Below are 26,884 nucleotides of genomic sequence, written 5' to 3'. Positions count from 1 at the left end.
TCGATTTTTTTAAATTTTTTTCTTGAAATGCCTATTATAATTATTTTAATAATATAATATATACTACTAATTATCCTAGACTGACAAATCATCTCCGTTCAGAATCGTTTTTCGTATACAATGATACCTGTTATTGCATTCAAATTTAACACATCAGTTATAGTAACCTACTCCCCATCTCGACTATACATCAGAGCGATACTGCACTTTCTCACCTTTTTTTTTGTAATGTAAGTGTTTAAAATTAAAATTATATTAACGTTATATTGGGTATTTAAATTTTAAATGTAAAATAACGGGTTTTCCTTAAATGCATTTCAATTATTTTGTTTTAATTAAACGGAAAAATCCGCTATTATTATCATTTTCTATATAGGTACATTATAAAATTAAACTATCGTAGTATTTAATATTTAAACTAATTTTAAGCTTTTTATAATTTTATACTATAAGATATCCTAGCCATATTATTGTATGGTCCGTTTGTATTGATTTATAATAATTATGTGAAATATGTAACAGTTTTTAGCAAAGATTATTGTTTAACCTACTGAATAAAATAATACCAATTATAATAATATAAATATAATATAACATTTAACATCTTTAGAAATATTATAGATGCTGATCAACCCATATTTTTCATTCAGAATTATATTTTAGTACATATTGATTATTGCATTTAATTCAATATGTACTCAACCATTATTATAGTGACTACTTAACGGCGAGGTAACCGATACCAACCTAAAGCAAAGAGAGCTCCTAGCTTCGTTATTTATTTTTTACAACTGCATTGTTATAGTAATACTATTTATAGTAGGTTATGACTTACGATAAATTATTTTATTTTGATTTAATTAACTACCTATTATACGTTTAGAATAGTTCAAACTTCAATTTTAACTAAAATTATATTAAGCCAATTTCGGAACAACAATTACTGTATCTACATGTTAAATGAAATTATCTAAGTTACAAAGTGCGTTTGACTAAATTATTAATCGCGCCCATTACACACGTGTTATGATGTTTATACTATATTACGATGAACCGAGTTTTAATACGTTGATCATTTATCCACCACGAACGAGTAAAATCGTCTTTATTATTTTTCCGACTGACAAAATTACCCAGACTTAAAATCCTTGATCTTCATGACTCACATTTTTTCGGTTTAACATTAGTTCATAAAAGTCTGTTGATCTTGTTTACACTATTTGGATTAACGTTATTATCTATGATAATTTAAATAATAGTTACTTAACATAGTTTTAATTATTCCATTGATGTACAATAATAAAATACTTATGATACCAAGATACCCAGATCGAGTTGTGTTCCAACTAAGTGTTCTAAAATCAGTAATTATTCCTAAATGCTTATGTTGACGTAGTCATCAGCATAATAGTTTATCACTGACCAATCAACAATATTACAATATTATGTCCATAAAATTTACAACAATATTATAAAATGTCCTATACACAACAGTTGACGGCAATAAATATTTGTTTATACATTATTGTGAAATGAGACTTACGTATAAGATTTGTATGTGTAATTTTTGATGATAAAAAAACAAATATTATTATTATATTATTTACTATTTTTGAAAAAAAAATATAACACGATAATTATTTATCATAACTACTAAACCTGAGGAATTGTTCGTATTTTGAAAAACGTTAATTTAATACCAATAATATGATAAGCACACAAAAACTGATTATTCTATAAATAACGATTAAATAAAATTAAAGACACAAACTTGTTGCCCTTTGAATAAAATCAACCTACAAATTGAATTAAGTACAAATTAAATACAATAGACAGGTACTTGTTTAATTTTTTATTATTACAAAAAAAATAATCAAATAATTATAATTTTGACTAAACCTAAAATAAATTCAACTGCAGATTTATTAATTGGTGTAAATTTATTATAAATGATAATTTATTTATAATAAAAGTTTACAAAAAAACGGAATCATGGATTTACTTATTCTGTATAAAAAAAAAACGTAGACATGATTCGTTTAAAAAAACTAGGAACAACCTTATTTTACGTATAAAAAATCTAATATTTAATATAATTATCATATATAAAATATGTAATTTTACATTGCCAAAATATATATCACAAAGCGTGTCACAATTTTTTTAATAACGCATTTAGTATAATTAATTATTACTATAATAATAAATTGAAAAATGATAATAATCATAATAATAATAATAATAATAATGATAAATTGTACGTATAAAAATAAATATACCTTTATAAATAAAATGTAAGATTATCGTATATAATATTAAACTTAAATAAACATTTAGGATGTCGATTTTACCAAGATCACAAAATTATTTGAAAAATATCAATAATGGATCATTTTTAAATACTTTTATTGTTAAATGTCAGTGAAATCGACCGGATTAGTTCCATAAAACCTAATGCCAAACACAATATATTATACTCGTGTGTAAATTAGTCAATTTTTGGTTGCAAAAACGGAGGTATGTCTTGCGGTCAATTTTATATTTTAAAAATAGAAACTCACTTTAAAAAATCATCGTTTGGCAATAGTGTAATAGTGTGTACATAGTTATAACGCTAGATTATATTTTTTGACGATATCAACAATAACTAACAACAACGATTTCGTTAATTATTATCGCGGTCGCTGTACGACGGTTCAAGGCAACAGCCTCGGGTTGAACCTGCCCAAGTAGATGATCATTCCCGTGGGGTTGTGCCGGACCAGATACAAAAACGGCCTGTCGAACCGGAGCCTCGGCACGTCCGGGAGCCTCGCCTGCCTGGGTCGCAGGTTCAGCGGCAGATGCGAGTACGGGCTGTGCAGCGGCAGGTCGTCCGCGTCGCGTTTCCGGCGACCGCCGTCGTGAATACTTCCGTCGCCGCTCGTGAGGCTTTCGTCGTCGCCGCTCGTGTGACTGTCGTCGTCGTCGTTTCGACCGCTTTCTCGGCCACCGTGGCGACCGGCGCGACCCATCCGCTGTGGCGACGCCGGATACGTTTCCACGTGGTGTCGGGCCCCGATGGTGTCCTCGCCGCACGTGCTGAACGTGTTCACCTGCAGCATGTCGGACAGGTACAGGTCGTACAGGCCGTTGACGCCGCGCAAGTCTGCCTTCTGATCGCTGAACACGTCGCGCAGGCCCATCTTTTGCAGGGCTGCCGTGGCGTTCAGCACGGACCGGTGCGAGAACCGCGGCACTTGCAGCTCGAGCCCGGGCCGGGGCAACAGGCTGCGGAGCACGCGGGACCAGCCGCCTCGCCGGTAGGACGTCTCGATGAGCCGCTGCTCCAGTCGGGCGAGCCCGTCGCCCGGAGCCACCTGGCCCTGTTGGCCGGGCAGCACCAGTATGGTGGACACTGCCGAGTCCGGGCCCAGGCACACGGCCGTCGCGTCCAGTCCGGGCTCGTAGCCGGCCAGGAACCCGCTGCGCCACACGGCCGCCGGCACCGGGACCAGCCGTCGCTGTCTGGTCGACGGTCTCACCACGAAGTACATTTCACCGTCGCGGCCTTCGGTTGACGCGCTCTCGCAACTCGTCTGTAACACGAACGGGACGCATAAGTAACGTGCGATAGACGCAAACTAATTTTAAACCGCAAATTTATTAAACGATTATTGTTTGTTTAATAATCTTATATAACATTGTGATTAATACAATTTACAATCATTGAACTATTTGGAGATTGAATATTAATATTATTTTGGCTATCACTTTGGGTTATATTTTTAAGTTTACCTTACGTGGAGCCCTAGATGATATTTTCACCTTTAAATATTTTAAAATAAGTAAATTCAAAATGCAGAGTGATAATAGAACGATAATATTATATTATTAAAGAATATATTATGATGTATATTGTTTTTCGTATCAATTAATGTCCATAAAGTGTCTTTATTTTGTTAGTATATATTTTACTAGATTTATACTTCTTATTAATAGTTACTTCTAACAACTGTAAATTATTATTAATTAAAATATTTTTACCTGGAATACGTTAGCACTGAATGCAGCAAATGGCGGTGTCAAACTTAAGCCAGATCCACGAAGATATTCCACAACACGACCCAAAGTTTGTCTTTTGACTAATAAATTCGTTCGTCTCCTTAAAACGTCTCCAATTGCATTGAAGTCAACTTCTTCTACGTGCCCATCGTAATACTGCTGTACTCGTTCTTTATAGAATTCCAATATTTTTCCATTTCCCTGAATAAAAAAAAAAGTTGTTTAAATAATGACAACGTGTGAATACAAAAACACATTTAAGTATTTTGAGAGGTAAAAATAATGTTCATATTATTAAATCTAAGTTTGGATGACAAATATCGAAAAAATTACTATGATAACAATTATATTACCTTGTGGCTGTATATCTCCCTGACAAAAGATGCGGTGGCCACTCCTGGATTGTTGACATTCGTTATTGAATGCGTTATGTTCCGAAGCACTTGATGAGGATTAAATGTCACCATATCATCAAGCCTGAGTACGTCGTTCATCTGACCGGAAGTGGAACCACGGGCACCTAAGAATACCATAGCCAGCATGGCGGTTAGCTCGAAGGGAGACAGCACCAGACTTCTAGACGCTATTTGACCTTTTCCGGTAACGGCTGTCCACATTTTGAACGACAGCTCGTTACAAAGGTCGGCAAATCGGCGCACGTCATCGCCCAAGAACGCTACACTAGCTTCCATGCCCATGCTCTCGTGCGGCGCAGGATGCAGCTCGACTGTAGACGGAGATGCACTATTAGCCATTGGTGGTCTGTACGCATTGGATGAAGGTCCAGGTGATTTGACCGCAGGCGGCAGCGTGACTACGGCTGGCGTAGACCAAGTGGTATAGTTTGCCACTGCCGCGGAAGAGTTTTCGGCTGCTGGCGTGGTCGAGTTTTGGATTTCAGGTTCTGACGCCGTGACTGATACTGCTGCTGCTGCTGCTGTTGTCGTTGATGCTGTTGCTGTAGCTACTGATGCTTCTGTTACTGTTGCTACTGATGCTGGTGTTACGGTCGCTGCTTTCACTAATGGTGCTGGTGAAGGTGGTTTCGTCGTGGTGGTCGATGTAGACGGCACAGTTACGGTTGACGCCGTCAAATCCTTCGTCACTGGAGGGACATAAAGGGTAAACGTTGTAGTTACAGGTTCTTCAATATCGGTCGCCGGATTGGTAGCGGCGCCTCGGTTTTCAAATGGCGTAGTAGTGTCGAATAACACTTGCGTTTCTGATGACAAATCAGCCAACTTAGCCGCTTGTCCAGGTCCATCGGTGGAACTAACATTGAACACAGTCAGCATTTCCAAGCCTAGTTCTGAATTACGCAAAACCTGTTCTGTGTCGTTGGTAGTTACCGATTCCGCGGCGATCGTATCGTTTTGCTCTGGGAATTTGGTGACCGATTCCGCTGCAATTGTAGTGAAGTCGTAGAAATCCTGTGTTGCTGGGTTCTCAGACATGGTAAATGTGGTGGTCTCGTCGAAGTCTGATTTGACCGTTGCTTGTTTCCGGCTGGTTTGTTCGGTAGATGATTGTTTACTCTCAACCGAAGACAATTTTTCGTAAGGGCGCTCACCCATTTCCTGGTAGTCCGTTTCAAGAACCGTTGCCACCGCTGGCTTTTGTGTGTTTTGCAACATACTAGTTACCGCATTTATACCGTCTTTGAGCATCAGATCTACGCCCGGTGCACTGTTGTTATTTTCAATTTCTGGTCTATCTTTTAGTTGTAATTCTGGCAAAAAATGTGTCACAGGTACGTATTGCGTTTCCGATTCCGGTGTTGTAAATGTAACCGCGGTCGCATTATCAATCGTGGTTCCGGTCGCTGTTGTGGATGATATCGAGCCTGTTGCTACACTGGCCGTCGTCTGTGTTATCGGTGTGCCAGTTGTCATCTGAACAGTCGTTGTACCGACCGCTATCGTATTCGCAGCACTCGTTGACGCCGCAGTTGTCGTCGTTGAAACTATACCTGTATCTGCAGCTTCCACGGCAGTTTTTACCGCTTCCATTACTGCTGTCGTTGACGCTGATGTCGTTGTGGTTTCCACTGTCGTAGCTTCTGTTTTCGTTGATATTGTTGTAGTTGGCGTTGTTGTTGTCGTAGTAGTAGTTGTTGAGGGTGTCACTAAATCTCTAACTGTGGACGATATCATTGATATTGGAATTCCAGTTACAGTAGTTATTGCCGATGGTGTAGTAGTTGATATGGCTGCAGTCAGTGTTTGTTCAGCACTGACGGTAGTTGGAGATGCGGTACTAGTGGAGATACTGGAAGCTGTTGACGTTTTAGTCATAAAATACGATATTAAATCTCTAATGACGTTAGCATCCGTAACAGAATTCAGTGACTGACTATTGCTAGAAAAGAACGATTTTTCAGTACTCATGTATGGAGTAGTTGAAGGGTAGGCAGTTGGATGTTGAGCAGTAATTGGCCATTCTTCCACTTTTACTGATACATATTTATCGGGTTCTGTTTGACTACGAACCGTAGTGGTAGACGAACCAAATCCGAAATTTGGAATAGCCGTAGTTTTTAATTCTTGTATGCGATTTGACAAAGTGACATTTGTTCGATTTATGCCGTTTGGTCGAGATGAAGTGACTTTGCTTTGGAAAACTTTAACAGGCTCTTTAACGAATTTATTCTTTGTCTCCTCTGTGGAATTCCAAAATGTATCAATTGGTTGTTTCACGCTAAGAGTTGCATTATTTATTGTTTTGTTAACAACTTTTACGAAACTGTCGAGTAATTTGTTTGGGTAAGTTTGAGTAGTTTGTGTAATTTTTTGCATATATTTAGTTGACATATTACTTGGTGGATAATGGTAGTTGTTTCTGGTAGTTGGAGGAGTAGTTGCAGTATATTTATTCATCGATGATGGCTTTGTGATATAAGAGGCTGTAGTAGCATTCGTATATGGTCGAGGTTTGGTGATATTAGATTTGGGTGGTGAAAATCTTGTTGCTGTAATGGTAGGAGCGGTCTTTTGCGAAAATGGTATATCCGTAGTTGTAGATTTAAATGACATTGTAGTTGGAGGTTTTCTTGCAGATGTTAAAGCTTCTGTAACTGGTTTCAATGCGCCACCAGTGCTCAACGACATTGCTATTGGACTATAGTAACTTAATTCTGGCGAACTCTCTTCTGGTACATAATCTGATGTACTATCTTTTTCTACTAAATCATTAGTTTGTAAAGGTTTGTGGTTGGACGATTGACTGTCAGTCACTTGTGACAGCATATCTGATATAGAAGCAGACATTTCTTTATTTATCTCAAGACTATCTGCAATAATAGGAGGTTTAGCAGTTGAATGCAACATTGAAATTGGCTTTTGCAGTGCCGGTTTTTGCTTCTCAAATGACTGTATTGGCTTAAAAGGTTTTTTAGTTGTTGATGGTTTAAATGTTGTCCATTGTGTTGTTGACTGTGTTGGAGTGAATTTCGTTGTTACTTCAGGTTTGACAGTAGAGTACTTTGGTGTTGACCTTATTTTTTCTGTTGTAGTGGTCAATTGTGTTTTTATAGACGACGATGGCAATTTAAGTGTCGTTGATTGAGGTTGCATTGATACTAACGGTGCCTTAGTATGTGACAATGGTTTTTTAGTCGATGGTGTGTCTATTGACTCAGTTGTTTTGGACGGAAGCAAGTATCCGGAAAGATGAGCTACGTCATCTGGAGTTTCAATTAGACCTGGGAATAAGGCTGACCATGCGGAAGCTGACTCAGGGCGATGTAAAGATGTACTAGGCATAGAAGGAATAGGTTTACCTGAGTTGGCTGCCATTTCATTTTTCAATACATTTTGTACACTTTCTAAAACCTTGTGAACTGCTGGTGCATCTAGTGATTCGAGATCTGAAGCGGGTAAGTGCATAAGTGCTTCCGATGAATGACTCGCTAGTGCATCATGATAATATGTAGGAGAAGCATCAGCCATTACTGATTCTGGATCTGCTCCAGCAATTAAACCATGTATTTCATCTAATGTCATTAATCGTTTAACTAAATCTCCCGTTTCGTCAAATGTATAAAACTCATAACGGTCTGGCGATAATAAATTTCCAGGACTACCGATTATGGTATCAGTAGGTTTATGCACGTTTTTACTTTGTCCATCGGCAAAATATGTTTTTGTGCCATTTCCATGATCCATTATTACAGATACAGACGTTACCACACTAAATTAAATAAAAAAAAATTAATTTCTGGTTATATAATTTTAAATATTTATTAACAAACCTTGAACCAAGAACTCTTCTTGAGTCTTCGGAATCTGTTTCTGGTTGAGACGTTACCTTGGAAGGAACACATTGTGCTGCAGATAGCAAACACAGGATCAATAGCCATCGGGTATCGGTACCCGCCATGTCTGAATCTTACATTAGTTTTGGAAACCTAAAAAACATAATATTTATTCATTTTTTTATTGTTATTGTTTTTAAAAATTAATACTAAATTATTAAGAGTCAATGTTTGATAATTTAATGATCCAAAGTAAAATAGTAAAAATAGTACAACAAGAATATTTTCCGAGGTATTTTTCTAACATGATCTAATATTTTAACTGTAAAAACAAACTAGTACGAATCATCGCTAAATTATATACTTGTATGCTATTAACTGTTTTAGATAGGTTGCATGAACCAGAGCGTGAAAACGACTGTGAATGTAAAATTTTTATAACACATTGACAATTTAGACTCTAAAAAATATATTTTTTTAAATCTTATAAATATAGCTAGATATATATACTCATTTAAACAAGATGTAATTATATTAAACATTTGTAGAACATATATTTTTATACATAGGTATAAAGTAGGAAAATAGGCTTACTTAAATAGTACACTTTAAATAATTTATTACTTCAATTACAATTGCAATTTATTTATTCAATATTTTTAAAGGTCCTAAGCATACAAATAATAAAGATTTTGTATGCAAGATGCTCAATTTGGAGGGCAATAGGTTTTATTCAATGACTGCGGTTGGTCATTAGGTACTTCCATTTAGGTATATTAGTGATTTTGATCTATCAAAGATATAATTTATGCCGCCAAAGAATAATAACTGGCTGTAGTTTTTACATTTATCTATCATGAGTGTTTGATGAAACACGATGACAACAATCAGTCAACGACTTGTGTCGTTTCTTATTTTCAAGAGGCTAATGGACATAAGATATTATATTTCCATGACATATCGGCCTTGTGCCAATGTTAAAGCGAGACGAACGTTGGCTCGTTCGCGGAGGACACAACACACAACAAAAATAAAAATGTATATTATTATCGTTTTAAGAATGTTTTATCAAACGATTTTTTTTTAATATTTTTCTTTTTCAATTTTTATTGTGCGAAATATTTACCCATCGCGATTATCATTCGACAACACTAGATTCCATCGAATTGCACGGGCAATTTTCTCTACAAACTGGGTTAATATGTTACCATAGCTTTTAAACCTTTTTCAAATTCGTGTCAATGAATTTTGTGAAAATCATTGAAATAATATTACAAATATACTTGATGGCTAAGAAAAAATGCGATATAATATGTAAAAATATTATTATGCGTAACGAATCAAAAATTGAATTTTTCCTTAATGCTTTTAATACAAATCCGAATTTATTTTTTGAAGGTTTTCTTCGTATTGCACTTCTTAACCACATGTAAATACGTCTATATGAATGCGAATCGATTGACTAAAATATCTACACGTACTCGTGCGATTACCAAATTCAATAGAATATTATATTACTCAATTGGTTTACGAAAAATAAAAAAACAAAATTTGATTCGTATTCGATTCAATTGTATCAAAATGTAGGTAATTCGCGTTAGTCTGCGATATTACAATTGTTTTCCATTTAATTTCCACGGATCGATGTTTATGTCGTGTTAATTGATTTTTTGTCAACTAAACACACGGTCAAACTAACCATTATTAAAAAAACTGTAACAATCGATTATTCGTATAAAGAAAATTAGGTAATAATGAAAATGTAAAAAGAAAAAAAATCAACATAACGCTTATAATAAAAAAATATATTTATATAATAAAAAATCAAATCACTCAAATTGTCAATGTATTTTAAATTACTATAACGAATCATATTATAATATGCATATTTTAATTTTTAGGACGTATAATATTTTTTTCAATGATTTGAGTTACACGTATCATTCATGTATATTTTAAAAAAATCGTTCACTGCCCGATTGAAAATTTAATAATTTTAAAATGTTTTTCAATATTATTTATGAAATAGCACATTTAAGCAAGTATACTTGCTTTTAATGATGTCATAATGAATTTACATATTTTTAATTATGTATTTATTATTATTTTTTTTTTTATATAGTTTATTTACTATATTTAATGTTTTTTTAAAACATTTAAAATTAAATTATTTAATTAAGCAGTAATATTTTATGTATATTTATTTGATTAGATTTAATCAATACTAATTTAAAATGTGTAACTAACTAAACAATTATATTACGAGTATAAGGCATAAAACCGCATTATCCCATAAACTTCGTCGAAATTCATAAAAGAGAAATGTAACGAAATCATGAGAATTATAAGAATATATAAAACAAGCATCCAATCTACGTATGTAACAGAAAATAATCTGATCACATAAAACGCCGACATGTAATAAAAATAATATACAAATCCTGTAGTTCATTTGACATTTGACGATATCATTTACCATATAAAAACAAGTATAGTGATTCTGTTTTATGGGTCAATGATCTCAAGATGAGGTGTAGAAAAGACAAACATTTTTTATACCCAGCCCTGCCAAAAACAAACATTAAATTAAAAGTAACGTTAAGTACATATTGTATGTATCTCTGTAAATACAAATAGCATGTCTAACAGAAAACCGTTATCGACGTATCGTCGTTTAACCGGTCTATCCAGGGCTGTAGAAAAATTGCTTAAATCATTACTACAAACAATAACTACTATTATTGAATTATGCAAAATAAATTATAAAATATACATTTAATTGTTGATGATGATGATGTAACTTTATGAACGCCGATTGGACATAACTGTACAACTGTGCATATTATATTAACACGCGATGACTAGAAATGTTATACCTAGTGTTGTTATTACGACAATTAAAAAAATAATAAGAGTACATATTTGAAAAAAATACAGTTATAGGCACTTATTATATGTGTAATTATGATGGAAGTAATATTTTGTTCGTTATTTATTTTTTAATCTAATTTAATAATATGTCTAATAGACACTAGTCTAACCTAATAATACTTAAAGTATAAATACATTTTTACCAATCTGTCTTTTTGTTGACGAGTTTGAATTCAAATAACATTTATTTATTATTTTCAATCTGCAAAGGACATTTGTAATGTGTAATGTGAATATGTGAATATACTCTGTCATTGGGTGAATAAATGATATAGGAGCAGCAATAGTAATTAAAATACAAAATTATATAGAAAAATAGATGACACTATTATCTATGCCTGAACGGATAAATTGTTCGTTGAATAAAATAATTTTTTTTGTATAAATACAATAAAATAATAAAATATTAAAAATGAATAGATTAAATAATTGAACTTATAAAACCTATCTTTAGTACAGCTGATAATGAACTCTTTGAATTATGAAAAGGTAGTGATTTTACAATAATCCCATGATATAGTTTTTAATTCGCTCAAGATAATTTTTTTTTTTTTAATACCCTTTAAATGAATACAAGCACTACATTTAGAGTAGCGCATTCTGTTGACCATTACATGGTTTCGTTAATCTGGGCAGCGCAATGCCAGATAGGGTAAATACTAGCCCGCCGAGTTTCAAAACTTTTACTAACCCAAGACTCGTGAAAATTAGTTAGAATAATTAAATTTAATATTAAATATACGAAAATAAAGTAAAGTTCATTAAGTTGTTAAGTAGATAATTCGATAATTCACTGGTCCTATTTAGGACTGGGGTAGCGTGTAGCGTCCTATTAAATAAAAGCACTATATACGTAGAGATATATAAATTTAAAGATATATACCTTCGATTAAAATATATTTATAAATAGTAGTAATATTTGTTTAGTTTTTCCTGAAAAAATACATTTTTATAATTAGTCATTATTGTTATAATTTAATCTTCACTCATAAGTTATAACTATCATATAATTAAAATGTAGACAATTATTATATTATATTTCATATTTGTATTAATAAATTTAATTTATTATTTTTCATTATTCTAAACGTTAAATACCCAGGTAATAGTAGATACCTATAGTAGAAGTTGATGGACATAAAAAATTATTTACATTTAAAAAAAATAAAACTTAATATTATGTATTTTCAATCTCATAACATAGCTGTGGTGCATACATTTTATTTTTCAATTTCAACTGTATAAATTATTATTTAATGATTCGAAGTATGGTTAAAATCAATTATTTTTGTTATGAATATAAGTTTAATACTCTTGTAATTATAATGTCCATGTAGAGGTAACAATTTAGTATACATTTAACGAAACTATATATTTTCATAAAATTAAATTTTGTGTTAGTAAATGGTAATCACTCGAGTGAAAATAGGGCACATCCATCAGTTAGATGCATTAAATGTAACGCGCTTCTTATTATCAGTAAAGAACCAATATCAACCTATAGTAACATGCAAAGGACAAACAACCAAATATTTAGTGATCGTCTGTCTCAAGTATACTTAATTACATCAAATCTTTAACAACTCATTTTCACTACATCAAGCATTCAATGTAGAAAATCCTGAAGAAATTTATAAAAATTTTACAAAATAAACTTTAGTCAACAATATTGTGTTAACTATAAAAATTATAAAATTATCATTAGCTTTACAATTTAACATTATAACTTTTATTTTTTTTAAATTAAATGTTGATTAATAACAATAATAACTGGTCTTTACATCTTGTTAAAGGTTAAGATTTAAAAATAAAAATATTTATCATCATAAATACCTACAGCGTACATTTTCTTTTATTTTAAAATTATGTAATAATTTTATTTAATATTTTGCGTTTGCATTTTTATTTTTTGTGTATTTTTACCTGTTATAATTATTTATGACTGTATTTACTAGCTACAATTTAGACAGTAAGCATATTAAGTCAGTACATTTTTTTCAATATTTTTTTAAAACAATACAGTAGACACTCGCACTATTTTTAAATTTAATTTTGCATTTAGAGTGCCAAAATCAGAAGCTTTTTCTTTTATATAACTTATATAACTATACACAAGGTAATAACACAAAACTTCTTCATTCAATACTAGATAAGTATCCTACAAATTGAGAAATTGTATCTTCTCTACATCGATAGTCGTTATTAAAAATAATGGAGAGAAAAATTTTGTTCGTACTAGTTTCAAATCCAGGTATTAAACTATATTCCAATCTTGTTCGATAGACGCAATAATCAAATTGACGGCTGCCATAATTTGATAAAGATGATTTCTACAGGACCGATTAATTGGAAATCGTTCATTGCGTGCGACTAAAAAGGAAGATTATAGCTATACTACAATTGAACAAACATAAATCAGTGAAAATGCATTGCAAAAAAAAAAAATAGATCAACATAACTGCGGCCTCCTGGCTTATTTTAAAGGAACGCATTAAATATCCACCAATGGTTTTTGAAAATCACTCGCGACAGATCATATATTATTATGGTATTGGCCTAGATTTCGATGTTTACGAATAAATATTTAATTCGATGTACCCCTCGTCTGCATGCAGGTACAGAATGCGTTGTATGATGGCGCGTCATGGATTCTGGCATATTATTCTCGTCTCGTCGATCGTCGATCTTCGTTGTCTTCGCATGATGACATCATTGTCATCGATTTTTCTAAAAGCTGTCATTAAAACACATCTCGTTACTGCAGCAGGTACACAATACGCTTCGCACAATGTCGCTCATTCAGGCTAATGGACGACCGATGAACCGGAGAACAATATCATACACGGTTGGGCGGCAGGCCGTGAATTACGCGCCACAGTTCGATCCGCCGTCACAGTAAACTATTACTATATTATTACGTACGTCTGTACGAGGTTTAGTCATCATCATAGTCGTCTTCGGCTATCTTATACTCGTGTTCTATTCGCATTCTCTCCGCGAGTGGCGACACATCACGTCTTTATTACACCCGCAGTGGCCGCTGCCGATGTAATACTGACATACTCGAGAACAATGAGTAGAAGAAGAAAAAAATACCAAGTCGGATAAATGCGCGTTATACAAGAATCAGTATCGATGACGGTAAACGTACTTATATTATCGCCGACGAGCTAAATGTTTTGGATGGCCGACCAGTCACGGCACCTGCAACACTACGTCATGTCGTCACCGCCGCGGTGCAAAATAATCACCTGGAGACAATAATCATACCTGGTACGACAATCGCGGATAACAATAAGACATAGAAGTATATTCGGTGGTACGCGTGGTATGTTCCATTATCTAGTAAAACCGTGAGAATTCGTTATGCAATTTATCGGAAACTGTCGGCAGGTAAAACACCGTGTACTTACATCGTCGTTTCCGGTCGATAAGGTGACAATAATAACGAATAACAATAAATACGTTTTCGTCAAGCTGGTTGTTAAACCGATCGAACACGAATGGAAATGAATAGAATAAAAAAAATAAAAAAATGTAAAAATATCCCATACAAATGAAATTAAACCCCAGAACGTCTCTGACGACCCGGATAACAAAATCAACGGTCGATTACATTACCTATACAATATTTTAAAATACCTACCCGTGTATAAGAATATATAATAATTTTGATACACCACAACTATATCAATGCGATCTCATATTTTCCTCTTTAGTTGAGGTGACGATGGTCACAAAGACGATATTTTTTATGTAAAATTTCTAATGATGTAACTTTGCATTAGTAACGTATACGAATATAATATAATTCAGTACCAATAAATGTTTTTTCAGCAATATTACTCTTAAATTACAAAACTTAAAACATTTTTACAAAAATGTCGTGCTTATAGCTTAAAATCCAATTAAAGTTAAGTCAACAGTTCTACTAGTTCTAGATCCCGAACTGTATGAAACGCTATAACAATAATTATTATACTTTTGAATTGTTGATTACGTAGTGTAATTTACACATTGATATTAATCGTTCTTATGCAGAACTGCAGTGTATAAATATAACGAATATAACGATCCAATGAGCTCTTAATAGAACTGGACCGTCAAAATATACAATCACGTATCGTTGCTGTAATAACTACTGCAATATGCCTAAAAAAAAAAAAAAAAAAAATGGAGAAAAACTCAAAACTACAAAATATAAATATTGCTATGAATTATTCATGCGATAAATTATGCTATTATTTACATTTTTTTTTAAAGTATTATGAGAAATACATTTTTGCTGAGAAAGCGTATTATTTAAATAATTTAAATAATAAACAAAACTATTTTTGTAATTGACGCGTCGGTCAATTTAAAATAATATAATAATTTTATATCTCATATTTTTATATTTACTTTGATTTTGATAATGGTTTCAGCTAAAATTTTTCAATTACATAATTTAATTTAAAACAAACAATGCAAAATATTGTTATATATCTATAAAAATATCCATTTTTATTCAAAGACATTATTAAATGACGAGGACAAGTCTAAGGTAAATATGAATTCAAAATATATAATATAATATTTAAAATATCGTTATACTATTTAATAAGTTTATGGTATATTGTAAAATATACATTTCAATTTTAAATGCACAATATAAACGTAATAAATATTGTTAAGTAAGTAAAAATGTTCATAAAAATTGAAAGTGTGTGTAGCTTTATCGTAAAATATATTCCAGACAGTCTGAAATGTGTTTTAAAAAGTGTATCGGAATAACGGTGCATTAATATACCGCATTCGAGATATACGTGTTATTACCACAATTAGTAAGAACCGTAAGTCAAAGACCTCTTGTACCCTTTGTGCTTCACCGGTTTAACTTAGTATTAACGTTCAAATAAAGTATAAAACCATGACGTATTTAATAAACACGATGCTTCGGCGATATAGTGATAAAGATCTAAGCAAAATATTTTACCAGGTTAAATAAAATAATATGGTTCGTGTGGATCTGATGATTCAACTATGTAATTTGCATGTATATCGTGTTACAGTGTTATTATTATATATTATAGTATATATATAAATAGATATAGTGTAGTAATAGGTACATCGATTTCGATCACTATACCTAAAAACAACTCTAACAATAATTGCATGTCTTACTCATGCGGTAGACTGCGTAATACCATGTTAGTAATAAGTATAATAACTAAACAAATAATCGCATAGATATTATCATTTTTTTTTCATGCTATTTTAAAATCACCTAAGATTTGTATTTTTCGTATTAATATTTTACTTGATTATAATTTCGTGTAAATCAACAACCTTAAAAAATGTCAAATAAATACTTACATTACCCAATCGAATAGGTAATATAATTAAAAATATTTTTGATAAAAAAAGTACATATTATCAGGAGTGTCCTCGGAAGTGGCTTCACCGCTCAAGATACCAAGCTAAATTCAATTAAATGAATTAAGCTAATAAAATTTTACAAAAATTAAATGGATTAACCAATCCTGCCTCGAAAAAAAAACTACATAAACGTATACAAATAAATGTATGCGTAATATTTATCATACTGAAATATTATATATATATATATAGATTAATAGGTTTTCAAACATTTAACTTAGATTCTGAGCGCAGCTATGAATCTATTGATTTTATAATAATTTGATCGTTTTTGTCTATCATCGCCTTTTGGAGGAGTAAAAATAATTTGATTTTCAACTTTGAAGGTGGTTTCTGGTAGAAAATTTGATCTTTTTTCTATTTAAAGAAGTAAAAAAAGTCTAATATTTTTTTAAAAATAATAGAGAATTTTTAATTTTAGAAAAATAACGATTTTAGTCCTTTTTAGAAATAGTTCTAAGAAATGTATGATATATTTTTAAATAAATTAAACATATGTACCACATATTATATTATATATAGAAGGTCTAACTTTTGTTTTATATTTCAATGGAATGCTGGGCTACTTAAATTTCAAAGAAAACGGTCAGTATAGTTTCAGCTGAATGACCACGTGAATACGATACCAAGAACGTCACTACGAAAGTAACGTTGAGATATGAAAAAACCGAAATAATAAAATCCAACAATATTGGATCGACTATAGTATAATGTTTCTTTATGGTGCACTTATACACATTACACATAATATATACATAATATTCGTACACGTAATAATATATTCATGATATTATAGAATCAAAACATCATTACATTTACTTTACAATGTGTACCTATACGAGTGAATTATTATGCATATGTACATCGTTTATCAATACAATAACACGTCGTGTGACTGCAGGCGTATATCCAACCAATAAACATATTGTATAGCTAAAGCCGATTCTCTGCGCGAAGTGTTACTGTGAATTGAATCCGTGTGCAATATTCATACGCATATAATGTGCAGTTGGTATAATTTAATACGAACCGACACATCTACCAAGGGACACGGGAGAGTTCAACGACATGTTCTACACGTGCGTAGGTATCATAATAGTTTTAGTCGTCGTCGCATTTTCGCACGCGGGTGGTTGACAAACGGCTTCGGGTGGAAAAAACCGACAGTCCGGAAAACCGCAGTGCTATTATCGACCGGCGACGGGGGCAGAGATAGACAATGTTCTGTATAACTGTTCTATTTTTTGAGTCACAATCAAAGAGGAGAAAAAAAAACTACCTACTTTTAAATATAATTGTACTTCACGTCGCCGTACGTGTACACCGTATACATTTATATCGCATTCAATATTATATTATATATATATATATATATATATAGGTATATATAGGTACAGTACGTTTTTCATCTCCGCAACTGGCCGACGGATGTTTGAATTTATACGTTCACTCGCCGACTGTTGTGCGCGCACACTTGTACAGTTGCGATTCGGGCGAACGACCGACGGAGTTGTCTCCGGACAACACTTACACACACACACACACATATTACATATATATATATACATATATACACGACGTGATCGAAACACAATCGTAAAATAATAATAATCTATTACGGCGAAACGAGACGGACGAAATGAAACGTATATAACACACACACACACACACACACACACACACACACACACACACGATATCGAAACGGGCCAAAGACGACGCGCGCGAACGTATACCTACCTATCATTTAATAATAATAAATATAATAATATTGTACAGTCCGAGATGTAGGTCTGTACGGCGGTGGCGGCGGCGACGGCCGACTCGTATATTATTGTATACGCACATACACACAGGCACACAAGCACACGTGTCCGTTATAACTTATAATAGGCGGCGACGGCGGTCGTGTCTACGCGCTATAATGGTGTATTACCTGACGGACGGACGGTGAGAAACGGTGTGATTTGAAGATCCGTCACAGACGTAAATATATTATACCCGCATATAATATATATATATATATTATATCTGATGAGATGCCTAGTCGCTTGTATAAGATTGATACTCCACTCGGGACGTACATGCATAATATAATAATAATAATAATATAATGTTATATACGTGTGCGTATACACACACTTTGAGTTAAATACGTGTTACGGGAGACGACGGTATATTAGACGTTATTATTAATATCGTATAATATATAATATATTATCATTATCGTGTATTATTATTATGCACGTCTCGTGCGTAGGAGGCGAAGGCGGCGGTAAGCTCGGAACACTAAAGTGGGTCGACGAAACACTGGCGGCGTGTGCGGATCGGTCACCGGTCCGGGCCGACGGCTGAGATTTAATAACGCGACGACGTCCAGTTCTTCTGGGCGAACGAGATGCTCTGCAGTACTTACGTATATTATAATATTATAATGCTCGTCGACTTCGCGATAAGACGATATTACGTGGTATGCGCGAGTGAATACGAACTGTATATAATATAGTATATATGTGTTATTATAAATAATAATGCATCTATGGTGTTATCGACGTGCCGTGTTGTGTATATTATACTGCTATAGCTGCAGGTATGCCAGCCATATGTTATAATAATAATATAAAACTATAAATCGCCATTTAAGCCCTTGACCGCAAGCGATGACCATCGACAGAACACCGCATTCTTTAAACGAATTTGAATTGAACTGCTCGTATTCGAATGATCGACTTTTTTTTTATATAAATCTAACGATATCAATAAATGTTGAAGTTCGTTTTTAATTCATTTCTGTAGATTTTACGAAAAAAAAAAATTCAATAAGACAAAATTGTTCTGTAAATCACTTGGCATGGTATTCATAATATACATTTTTAAAAGTTCTTATTGCATTAATAATCGATTGACATTCGTTAGAAATAAAATATTTCTAAATTAGGTAATGTTGTTTGTTGGACACAGACATTTCCAATACCCTCAACTCTTAAGATATCATAAATTGATAAACTTGCTTCATTATTGGACGTCATAGATTCATAATTTTCCACCCCGTAAATAATACACGACTGGCCAGATTTATTATCTCTATTTATATTATTATCTATACGCATCATGGCAATCTAGACAGAATAATAATAACAATTAAATGGAAAAATAATAAACAAACAAAACGGTGCTATTTTTCGGTCCACAGCATGATACCTGCGCTATGTACCACAGGTGATGAAATTTCATTAACAAAAATATATTACAATTTACTGTTGTAGTCATTATATTGCGGCGATGATTGGAATTCGCCTCTGTCGTTGGACAATTATATTATGAAACGGAAATAATAATATAATGCGGTTATTATACCACAAAATCACACAAAAACTTCAACGATCTCGATTCGTACAATACGAGTATAATATTATATGTAAAATATCTAAAACTCTATTATTATCATTTTTTATATACAGAAGAGTAGGTAATAAACTAATAACGAATTCAACGTGTCTCTTGTGCATTGTCAAGACGTGAATAAAAAGTTGATTACAATTTACACGTTGACAAGAAACGAAAAATGACAACGTCGTTACAAACGAGAAATACAATTTCATAACTTTAATAATATGCATAATCTATTAATCTACATAATATACTGTATGATTTACACGTGTATAAAATATACATTTCAATAAGATGAGAGCGTATTCGTGAATTAATATATTAAAATGAACGCAAAACAGCGGTAAAATGTATTAAATAAAATCGACACTTTGACGGTATATGATTATTATTATTATTAATAATAAAGTACAATCATTCATCAAAGTATTATTAAAATTATGCCACACAGGTATAATTGAACATATATAATGCTAGCTTAGGATTTTATTTTTTATTTAAATAACCGTCATGAACGACGATTGCGTTTATTTTAAGTATTATTTACTGTTTTAATTAAACATAATATAACTATATATATATATATATATGTATAATAATAGTATCTATTGGAAAAAATAATAATATTATCATCACCCTTTAGAGTGTAGTGCAAGCTTCAGGTCGTATAATTATGTTACAACACGTTCATATCTACAGTTCCATCGGTATGTTAAATTTATCTGAAACGATTTATCAAAAATATGTAGTAACTATACGTTCATAATATATAATTTTGTGAATTTGACACAGATTTTAGTTCTTCGTTGTTTTATTTTATTTTTAAACCGTATAATTTAACAACTTTGACTAATGCATCATTTGCGGCGGGTAAACGCGAATAATTGTACAGTTACTCTACGGCAGTTTATAGTCAGAAACGTCTGACGACAACAACAGCTAATTAATTTCAACGGAAATTTATCGATCCAGTGTTCTCTGACCCAAAACATTGTATTTTATTGACCAGTGATGTATACTGGAATCTTTTGATCGTTACAGATGTTTAGGAAATTACAGTAGTATAGGTATATAGATGCATGTTATAACAGTTTGTTGTACTGTTTTTGTGTTGCGTATAAATCGATACACGCGCACATTATGCATTCGTCTGTATTCGAGTTTTATGCATCAATATATTATGATAAAGGTATATTATATAGATCATACCCAAAACTATAGGACGTCCCTATACCTATCTAATTGACTATATCGAATATTGTGTTTTTTACCGATGTGAAATAGTTATAGTGCTCACGAAATTATGATTACGATACGATACGTCTATAATGTTATATACACGTGTACATATATGTAAAACATATGCGAAACAGACTTGAACAAATCAGATATTTGATGGATCGGAACGCAGGTGTAAAAAGGGTGTAAAATAACATATTACATAATTCAAATAATTTGCTCCGTGATGTTTGCCTGTCCGACTGCCGCCACAAAACTACGCTGAATCGGCTAACCGGTGTTTTTGCAGTATTACAGCGTCGGTATTAAATAATTATAGCTATAAGTAGACGTATATTATAGTGGTTTGTATATTATGGCTTACGGGTCGACGGCCGTTTATTGCTGTGCTAAGGAACGTGTAACGCGGCCGTAAAGTGCGCATAATTATTTGCCATAAGAACATCTTCATTACATCGTTATATACATTATATTAATTATTATCATTATCGTTGTTGCCTTTGTAGACAAGAAATTATTAAAAACCATTGACGAAAAACTAGTTTTTAAGATGACACCACAACAATAATATCAGTATGATATTATCTTGTTGAATAAACGTGCAATTTTAACGTCCAATATATACTATAAAGAAACAAACTATATAATAATGTTTAATAGTGATTATTGACCATAATTATATAATTTCTATTATATTATTAAAATAAAAAACATAATACTAGTGAATGACAATATTTTCATGACGGATACTAATAGAGTAGGTATTATACAATAAGATGTAGATCTCCATAGTATAATAGAAATTAATAATGTGGTTTATTAATGTAAATATTAACATCCTATACAGCAGGGGTCACCAAATAATATTTTTGAAGGGCAACATTAGAAATCGGAAAATTTTTTTGCGGGCCATCAAAATGTTAAGTACATATTTACATTATTTAAAAAACAATAATATTTAACAACAATAACACATATAATGCTGTCTGCGGGCCACCATTTCATGACCCATGCTATACGGTATACACGAATTACATTTTAAATACCTATCGCATAAAGCGTTTTGTTCTTTATTACCTTAAATAAAAAGGATAACTTAATTTCTAGATTTCTGTTATAATAATGATAATATATTTAAAAGGATTCGGTTACGATCATTTTTAAGGGGTTTACTTTTAAAATAAATTTCAAATTAAATAAATGTAATTTTCAATTAATATAAAATAAACAAAAATTTGTATTTTTGTAGAAGGTATAGGTTAGGAAGGTATTATATATGTTACGTATCTATCTTTATTGCATTTCATTTGAACAGTCAATGAACCGACAAACTCAAAATAAAAGTTTAATTTAATAGACACGCAAACATAAAGTAAAAATACTTTTTTCTTGCTAAAAATACAATAATAATGAACTAATACGTTATATTTTTATAAAATTATTGAAACTATTAATTAGGTATAGTCTTTAAAATATAAGTAACATATTATTCTCATAATATATAATTCATACAATAACACTAAATAGAAATAATATTAGATCTAATAAAATATCTAATATATAAACATTAGGAAAACCTTATCGATAGTATTATTTACTTCTACATTTTGGAAAGATTTGACCTAGATATCATAATTCTATCACGTATTAATGTTCCAATATTAATGCTACGAATTGAGCGAAATTCTACGTCAACTTACCGTCCTGAGGACTCAGTGCAAACTGAAAACCTCTTGAATTATTAATAAGGTAAAACTATGTCACCTTCAGTGACTGTAACTTTTTAGTTATTTTTTACGGTTAAACCATGTATCGTGACAATAATATTACTTTAATTGTTTCCTAGTAGCGGCTTATTTATACCAACTCCCGAAACACGAGAAACGCATCAAAAAAGACATAGTTTATACTTAAATTAGTTTTAATCATATTATATTAAATTACTAATAACAAAAAAAAAAAACAAAAAAACCAATCCATTAAACGATCATCACAAATCGTGAAATGTTTAATATCAATATGTGACTACAAATGCAAAAACACAATATTAAAGAATATTTTTGTGAAATTCTTAATAGATATTCGACTAAAACAATACAAAACTAATAAGTAATATAATAGTACCTAGATATTGTAAAATGCTATATTTTTACAACTTTTGAATATTGTTCAAATTCTTATTTAAAAAACAAATTGAAAAACGGGCATTTCAATATTTTGATCGTGAGAAATTTGATATTTTATAATAATAGACACTTATTCCAAAACCAAGAATAAAAATAAAATCAGATCAAATTATTATTTATTATACCTCGTGAAAAATTATTTATTATGAATTTCTTACCTATATGTATTAATGGTCTGAGTTAGTATTGAGTCATACCAAAATAACGTGATAAATTATTAGCGAGGTTAAACATTTTATAATTTACCGTATACTTTTACTTAATACATATTAGGACATTTTATATGACAGGAAAATATTAAAGTTTCTTAAAAAATGATTCATAAAAATTACAAGACTATCACTATTTACCAATAAAAATAATAATTATTGTTTGAAATTTCAATTTTATATTAATTAAAATAACTATATAGGTTTCTTATTATGTTGTTGAAAAACAGTTCTTTTTATTTAAAGAAAAACTAAATCACAAAACACTACTTATTCATAAATTTGATAAATAAAATCCGACTCGTAATTTTTTCAGTTTTATTTCTAAAAAATTCATAATTAATTAAGAGATTAACAATTCATTAGTTGGTTAAGGATAAAATCTTTACTAATATTAAAATTAAAAAAAAATACTTGATTTTAAGAATAATCAATGTCAATCATATAAGATAGAGGCTATTAGTGTATTCACAATATTTTTTTGAAACATATTAGACTATAAATAAAAAATGAACAATAACAAAGTGTGTTTACATAATTATTATACAATGCAGTTCCGATACACAAAATATGTATAGTTATATAATATACTCGATTTGCACGTGCATAATATAATGATATATAAACACCAGGTCCTTATGATTTGTTAAGTTCAAGTTTAGTATACCACACTGAAACGATTTAATTGGTTCAAAAACTATGAAACCATCTGCAGAGTGCAGACCTTTAAATTTATTAATAACTGTGCTTATAGATAAATAACATATCAAGTCAATGCCCTAGTGATCGCACAAACCATTTAAAATAAATTTCGGAAGTTTAAGTAATATAATAGTGGCGGCGTATTGAATGTGATATTATGGATTTTCATTTTCATAATAATTATTAGATACGGTTAGTCTTCGGTTCTTACCTCAGTGTAGAAATGTGTCGGCTTTATCACTCGTGACCGGAAAGGGACGGATGCGTCGTCAAAACAATCGTGTTTGGGAACGCACAGAAAAAATGCCAGGCCTCTGGGACGGCCGAAATACCTGCTTCCGGTAATCCCCTAATCGTCGGCTGTAGCGGGTTTTCTTTGTGGGGTGTGGTGGGTGCGTGTAGACGACTCCGGCGGTAGTGCGGGTGGACGCGCAGGAGAGTATAACTACTGTTGTACCCGTCGGTATTAGGTACTGTTATTATTGAGACGAACGAAATCGCAATAATACGTCCAAGTGATAATTCTTACGCGCACACGTCAGAGGGGTTTGCGTTTGGAATATTATAATATACTATGGCGCTACGAACGTTGTGCGGCACCGACGTCTTGTACGACACTGAGGCGGACTGCGGAGGTGGTCTTCGTCGTCAGCTGCGTCTGTGGTTGTGTTGGTGGCGAGGAAGAGGAGCTACGCGACGACGGCGGCGGCTGTTGCGCCACCACCAGAAACCGGACGTACCGCGGAAACCACCGCGACCAGCCGGCTGGCTGATGCTGCTGCAGGTCGGCTTCCCCCCGACCGAAGATTCCGTTATCCCTCCAGCGGCGGTGACCCCGAACCGGTGGCGTGTGCGTTCCGCGTTCGTATCTTGTCCGTATTTTTTTTATTTTCGTTTGAGTTTTTTCGTATTATTCTAGAAAGACACCAAAGTATATTATGTGAAATGTTTTGCCGAAAATGATTTCAATACGAATAAGTGTTGGTGAATAAGTAATAAAATTACATAGTATAAGTTTAAACGAAAAGAACAAAATAAAAAATAATGAATTCGTGGGAAACGTCGAGCCTAGATGCACTTGTTTGTAAATTCGTGTGTGAAATGTACGACAGAACCTTTAAGCGTCTCTTTTAGGTTTTTTTTTTAATTATCGTTGAATAATGAAGACAACCGCCTGTGAATTAGATCGCACGTGGAAATAAGTTGAACGGTATTGTATAACAATATAATAGTGTAAAAGATACTATAATATAGTGTTTCTGTGGCATATCTAGTAACTATTACACAGACATAATTTAATTTATTATGTATTAATGACTACAAAATGATTTATTAAAAATGTCGTCTTTTGTGATATCATTAAGAAATTAATTTAACATATTTTCCTCGATATCTATTTCAAACATTTTTCTCATGTTGATGACAACTATAGTTGTTTCTACAGTAATTTTAATGCCCGCTTGTTTATGCACGTAGGTACATTTTCTTATTCTATTAAATTTCTAAAGCTCTTGTTATTCAATATTGTCTCCAATTTATTATGATATAAGTACTTAACACAATTTTTATTACTTTTATGTATCTGTGTTGATTTAATGTCATTCACTGAATACTTTTCAAGTTCCTTATAAAAAAAAACCTCATAATTTCAGTTCTTAATGTATTAGACATTAGTACCCCCATAATTGTATAATCTAACTTTAAAAAAAAATACTATAATTATTATTATTTCTGTAGTTAATGCTTATAATTTTTTATATTTTATAAATATAGTAAGTATATAGTGGATGAAGATAAAATAATTATAATCAGAGGATCGTACCAAGTGGTTTCGGACCATTGACCATTTTTTTTTCGTATTCAGCGTCTAATGATAGTATTTTACTAAAGGACTAACACTTTTAAATGTGATGTAGGTACATACTTATAAAGCCTGGTAGTAGCTTTGAATTTTGATTACATATTATACATTTAATGTATACAATGTTTCTTAATAATCTTCCCATTATTGGGTTAATTAATTTTAGCCAATCCGTGATTATCGTCTAAATCTAATATTTATATACAAATATGAACCTCGAATAGTAATAGTTACTGTTTTTTTACATAGGTGATTCACGAAGTATACTCACTTCTTTTGTTTTTAATAAATTTATTCAAATTCTGATTTTTCATGTTTTAAAAATTTAATTTTTTTTCAGGAGTGTTCTGGAGGCTTTGGCGATATTTATTTATTGTTTAATAAAAGTCATCATTTTTTTCCGTAAATTTTTAATCATATACCTTTTTTAATATTTGATAAAATGAATCAAAATTCAAACGAGTGGTTTTCGGCTTATTTAATTTATATACTTAGGTTAATTAATATATTCCTATACTAAGTCGTATGCTTAGAACGTAGTTTGTCTATATGAACAACGATACTTTGCAAAGTATAGCAGTTAATATTAATCAATTAATATTTTATAACTTGTAAAAATTATATGAGTATAATAAATACTATATCAATATAA

The 26,884-nt window shown here is 31.8% G+C and overlaps 1 protein-coding gene across 1 annotated transcript; it reads right to left on the bottom strand.

Annotated features, from left to right (window-relative positions):
* Positions 1-2,106: 2,106 nt before the first annotated feature.
* LOC132919593 (mucin-2) lies at positions 2,107-25,026 on the bottom strand. The gene is made up of 5 exons (XM_060981306.1): positions 24,583-25,026; positions 8,294-8,449; positions 4,398-8,232; positions 4,027-4,245; positions 2,107-3,578 (listed from the first exon to the last, which is right to left on the bottom strand). The coding sequence occupies exons 2-5, from the start codon at positions 8,419-8,421 to the stop codon at positions 2,697-2,699; spliced, it is 5,064 nt and encodes a 1,687-aa protein (XP_060837289.1). The 5' UTR covers positions 8,422-8,449; positions 24,583-25,026; the 3' UTR covers positions 2,107-2,696.
* Positions 25,027-26,884: the final 1,858 nt, after the last annotated feature.

This window comes from Rhopalosiphum padi, chromosome 2 (genome assembly GCF_020882245.1).
Source record: "Rhopalosiphum padi isolate XX-2018 chromosome 2, ASM2088224v1, whole genome shotgun sequence".
NCBI lineage: Eukaryota > Metazoa > Arthropoda > Insecta > Hemiptera > Aphididae > Rhopalosiphum > Rhopalosiphum padi.
This window is presented reverse-complemented; position numbering and strand designations above follow the sequence as displayed.